The following is a 5,192-nucleotide window of genomic DNA, read 5'->3' as shown; positions in this document are numbered from 1 at the left end:
AGAGAAGAAGAAGAAAGCGAGAGAGGGGGATGGAGATCTCTTTCTCAAGACACCTTACTTTGTCTCCAATGAGACAGTGGGGAGATCTTCTTCTCGTTTTCGTGGAGAAAATGACAGGAGAAATAGAAGAGAAAGAAGAAGAAGAGTAGATGATAGACGAGTAGGAGGAGAAGATCATGAAGAGAATAGCCATGGGGAACACCCTTCTTCTTCCTCTTCTCTTTCTATGGATGCGAAGTCCTCGACGTCATGCAATCTTGAAGAGGAGAACAAGAGGAGAGAAGAAGAAGAGAAAGAATTCTCTGATCTCTTAGGCTCTCTTGAAGAGTATGAAGAGACAACTCCACTGTCCAATCCTTCGTCTTCTTCTTCCTCCTTTTCTTCTTCTTCTTCTTCTTATCTTCTACCTCTTTCTTCTTCATCTCTCTACTTCTCCCCCTTTGCCTCTTCTTCTCCTCCAGCTGTACATACACCTGAAACTCGTCAACTTCTTGCTTCTTCCTCTTCTTCAGACTCACACACTTCTTCTTCTTCTTCCTTTTCTGTCGCTTATCCTTCTCTTCAGTGGCTGAGAGATGTCTGCTGGGCCACAACAGATGCAGGCGAAAAGTCTCCTGACGACGAAGAGATCACTCCAGAAGACAGAGAAATCTCGGGAAAGCAAACTGTCTGTAAGACTTACCCACCCTCCTCATCATGCATGCACAGAAACCCACACACACAGCGGATATATAGATATATATATATATATATGTACATGGATAAATAGATATAGATTTATCTCTCTATATCGAATCTATCTATCTATCTATCTGTCTTTAATTTATCTTTGATCTATGTATCTGTCTATATGTCTTTTTATCTCCAATGTGTCTCTTTATCTATCTATCTTTATCTCATGGCGCGGCTCTGTTCGTCTTTCCGATATTTCTATCTCTTCTTCCTCATATATCTCTTTGTATCTTCTCATGAATCTTTCCTTTTTCCTTCTCACTTCTGGAGATCTTTTCTCTTCATCTCTTTGCTTTTCTTTCTCTCTTCTTCTCTTCTTTCTTCTTCTGTTTCTTCAGTATTGATGGCATCTGTCCTAACACTTCTTTCTTTTTCTTTTTCTTCTTCTTCTTCCATTTCTGGGGGATCGAGCCAGGCAGAAGTGGAGTCAGAGATATACAACTTACTTGGGCCTAAGGTCCTTCATCTTCTTCCTGATCTATTACTGAAGGTCCCTAGCCTCTTTGCAGAAGTTAAGCGACTAAAGAAAGAAAAGAAAGAAGATGACATGCAACGAGAAGGAGAGGAAAGAAGTAAAAGAAGAAATGATGCCTCTCTCAATCTTATCGGAGCAAAGGTAAGAAAGGAGGAAAGAAGAAGAGCGGAGAGGGAGAGAGAGAGAGAGAAAGCGTGAGAGGTTTCTGTATGTGAAGAGAGAGGTTGACCCACACAGAGAGGAAGAGAGAGAGGAGACAAGCGAGAGAGAGAAAGAAAGAAAGAAAGGTAGATAGACTGGGAGAAAGATAGATAGAGGTGCATGCATGCTTCGACTTGTTTAGGGTTCTTTTCTCTCCCCCTCTCTCAGTATTTGCCTTTCTCTGGACAGGAGTGAGCTCTGTCTAGCGAATGGTAGATAGACAGATTAAAGATAGATAAGTAGATAGACAGATTAAAGATAGATAGATAGAAAGTTAAGGAGAGACAGATCAAAGATAGGTCAAGAGAAGTACGCAAGAAGATCCATCAAAGGTGAATGGAGAGATGCATGTATATATTCTTTCTGTATAACTTTCCATCACGAGATGTCTTTCTTCCACTTGGTCTTCCGAATTCTCACCTACACGGAAAGCAGATCTAGAATATGCAGTGTGACTGTATATCAAGACTGTATTCTCTTGTACATATGGAGGCTTCACGTAAGACGATAGTAGGCGGTCTCGTATCTTACCTGAGCCGTGTGTATGTACACCTCATCTTTTCGACGTCGTCTCCACTTCATTCCACGTGATCTCTGCATGCATGCCCTATCATGAATTCTTCCTTCTCTTTTTCCAATCCGCATCATCTTCCATACATGAAACATCTCGATATCCATCTATCCATTTATATACTTACACATACACAGCCTAAGGTCTCTATAAGTAGGTGGACTGTATACGTATATCTATCTATATATCTATCTATATACATATATATATATATATGTACTCCATATATTTATGGATATATGTATGTCTATGTCCATAGATATCTGTAAGTAGGTGGACTGTATCTGCATATTTGTATATATGTGTATATATATAAGTGTCTACGTGTATATATGCTTATATGCTGGATATGGTCTTGTTTGCTTGCATGCAGGTGCATATAAAAAGAACGAGCGACGCCGTGTTTGAACGACTGCGTAAAGAAGAAGAGAAGAGAAGACGAAAATCTCTATACAAGAGAAAGGGAGAAGGACAAGATAAAGAGTCGCTTCTCGGAGGTGATCTCTTAGCAGAAGAAGAAGAAGAAAACCTCTACGACCTTCTTATCGCCTACGGCTTTGATAAGCCAAATAGCGAGAGGAAAATACTCTACGAAGACAAGCGGAGCCTCGCCACGAGATCTCTTCTCCGTAGTAGTAGACGTAAGAATTTACACACGAATCACGATACACACATGCTATTCTTCAATCCACCTAGGCACAAATACAATCCATCATCTCTAATCTATCTATCTTTAATCTATCTATGTATCTCAGATCTATCTACGTATCATCAATCTGCCTGTCTTTAGTCTACCTATCTATCTGTCTTTAGTCCGTCTATCTATCTTTGATCTATCTATCTTTCATCTCTCTATGTATCTTTGATGTGTGTATCTCTTAACTTGTATTCTTGCTATAGATGTAGTGCATGCATTTATCTTGTTCTATTGGGAAAGAAAATCTCCTTAGGATTCCTGGCCGGTGTTTCCTGAATCTGCACGCATGCAGCTCCTCCGAGAAAAGAACACATCTTGTAAAGGTCAGGTGTATATACACTTCTCTTCTCGCCCGTGTGTTCTCCTCTCTCAGAGGAAGGAGTAGAGACATTGCATTTTCTTCTACCTCTCTTTCTTCGCTTTCCTTCGAAGCCGTCTTCTTAAGTGAATGAAAAGAAGAGGAGAAGAAGAAGAATGCATGCAGAGAACCCATTTTCTTCGTCTTCCCTTTTCATCCCTTTTGTGTCTTATCTTTTCTTCTCTTGTCTCTTCTCTTGCATAAGTAGAACACCCCCCTCTCTTTTCTTTCTCTTGCTTTTCTTCTTTCGTGACTCCGTCTGTTTCTTCTTCTGTTCACTTTCTTCATCTTTTCCAAGGTTCAAACAGAGGCGAAGGTATGGGCTATAAGAGACAAGGAGGCGAAGATGGAGAAGAAGAAGAAGATTTCTTGGGGAAAGGTTTGTGCCTACCTGCCGGCACATCACGCAAGAAGAATGCAAAGTATGAAGAAGTCTTTGTACCTCCTCCCGCTCTCAATAGAAAGGTAATATCCATCTATCTCTCTCTCTCTTTCTTTCTCACATATTTCAATTCTCTCTTCTCATTCTCCTTCTTCGCCTTCTTCTATATGCTGTCGGAGTGGATCTACTGTGACATATCCATCTATTATCTATCTATTCATCTATCTATCTATCCATCTCTCTATTTCCCTCTATGTATCTCTCCACCTTTAGTTGATCTACGTATCTGTGGATCTAGTTCTAATCTGTCTATCTATCTATCTATCCATCTTGATCTATCTGTCTTGATCTATGTATCTTGATGTATCTATTTATTTCTACATCTCTATTTGCTTCTATATCCCTCCCCCTTCATGTTTCTCTATCTCATTGTATATGCGAGCTAGAATCTCTCTTTATCTCTCTCTCCTTCTCTCTTTATCTCTCTCTCCTTCTCTCTCTTGCGTGTTCTTTTGATCTGTGATGGTACTGCTGCGTCTGCGTAGGTCTCTCAATCCTCCCTAGTATCGATTGCTTCTCTTCCGCCCTGGGCCCGCGGCTGTTTCGAAGGAGTTGAAAGGCTTAACGCTCTTCAGTCATGTGTCTTCCAAGCGGCTTTTTATAGCTCTAAGTCTCTCTTAGTCTCCGCACCTACTGGCGCGGGAAAGACTAACGTCGCTCTCCTAGCTATCTTACAGCAGGTCTACGAACACCGCCATCTTCAAGATTCTCGCTCCTCCTCTTCTTTTTCTTCTTCTTTTGCGAAACGATCCTCTCAATCCCCTTCGTATCAATTGCAAGAGACAAGAGAAGATCAAGAGATAATTTCCCACGCGAGAAAAGAAGAAAAAGATCACGAAGATGACGAGGCTGCTGAGAAGAACACCCTCATGGGAGATTCGTGTGGCTCTAACTTCACGCCTCCATCTCCCCGACTGTTTAAGGCGGTGTATATCGCTCCTATGAAGTCGTTAGTTACGGAGGTCGTTGAGAAACTGACAAAGCCTCTATCCACCTTAAAGCTTCGTGTCAAAGAGATGACTGGAGATCTTTCTCTATCGCATCAAGAGCTCGAAGAGGCGCACGTTATCGTGACTGTTCCGGAGAAGTGGGATATTCTCACGCGCAATGCAAGGAGTATACACCTAGGAGGAGGGGGAGGGAGTAGAAGAGACAGCCATAGAAGAGGAAGAAAGATTCAAAGGGGGGACAGCGAAGAAGGAGCAGAAGGAGACGAAGGAAGTCTTCTAAGCATCATCAAATGTCTTTTAATCGACGAGATCCATCTCTTAGACGATGATAGAGGACCTGTTCTCGAGTCTATTGTGGCAAGGACGTTAAGACATGTCGAGAGGTCCCAGTCATACACCAGGCTTGTAGGCATCTCTGCTACTTTGCCTAACTGGTAGGTAGGCTAAGCAGGAGAAGGAAGAGAGACAACAAGGAAAAAAGGAAGAGAAGGAAAAAGTAAAATGGATCTAGATTAAAATGTATATGTACATGGAGGCTTAAAGAGATATAGATGTATGCATGTATACGTATGGATATGTGTATATGTAGATGAATCTACGTATATATATATATATATATATGTATATATGTATGTGTATGTGTGGTAAGTGAACATTGAAGGTGTGAGAGAGAGGAAGGGGAGAGGGGGGGGGGGACAGAGACAGATTAGACAAAAAGACACTCCATGAAGAGATCAGTGAGAGGTAGATCGATAGACCAAAGATA

The 5,192-nt window shown here is 41.4% G+C and overlaps 1 protein-coding gene across 1 annotated transcript; it reads left to right on the top strand.

Annotated features, from left to right (window-relative positions):
* Window positions 1-10: 10 nt before the first annotated feature.
* On the top strand, window positions 11-4,858 carry CSUI_006488 (activating signal cointegrator 1 complex subunit; the record flags this gene model as incomplete). The annotated part of the gene is made up of 5 exons (XM_068066646.1): window positions 11-671; window positions 1,071-1,348; window positions 2,353-2,620; window positions 3,333-3,499; window positions 3,962-4,858. Coding segments are annotated over exons 1-5 (2,055 nt in total), but the record flags the coding sequence as incomplete, so codon positions are not given.
* Window positions 4,859-5,192: the final 334 nt, after the last annotated feature.

Source organism: Cystoisospora suis, assembly GCF_002600585.1.
Source record: "Cystoisospora suis strain Wien I chromosome Unknown contig_3291, whole genome shotgun sequence".
Classification (NCBI taxonomy): Eukaryota; Apicomplexa; class Conoidasida; order Eucoccidiorida; family Sarcocystidae; genus Cystoisospora; species Cystoisospora suis.
This window is presented reverse-complemented; position numbering and strand designations above follow the sequence as displayed.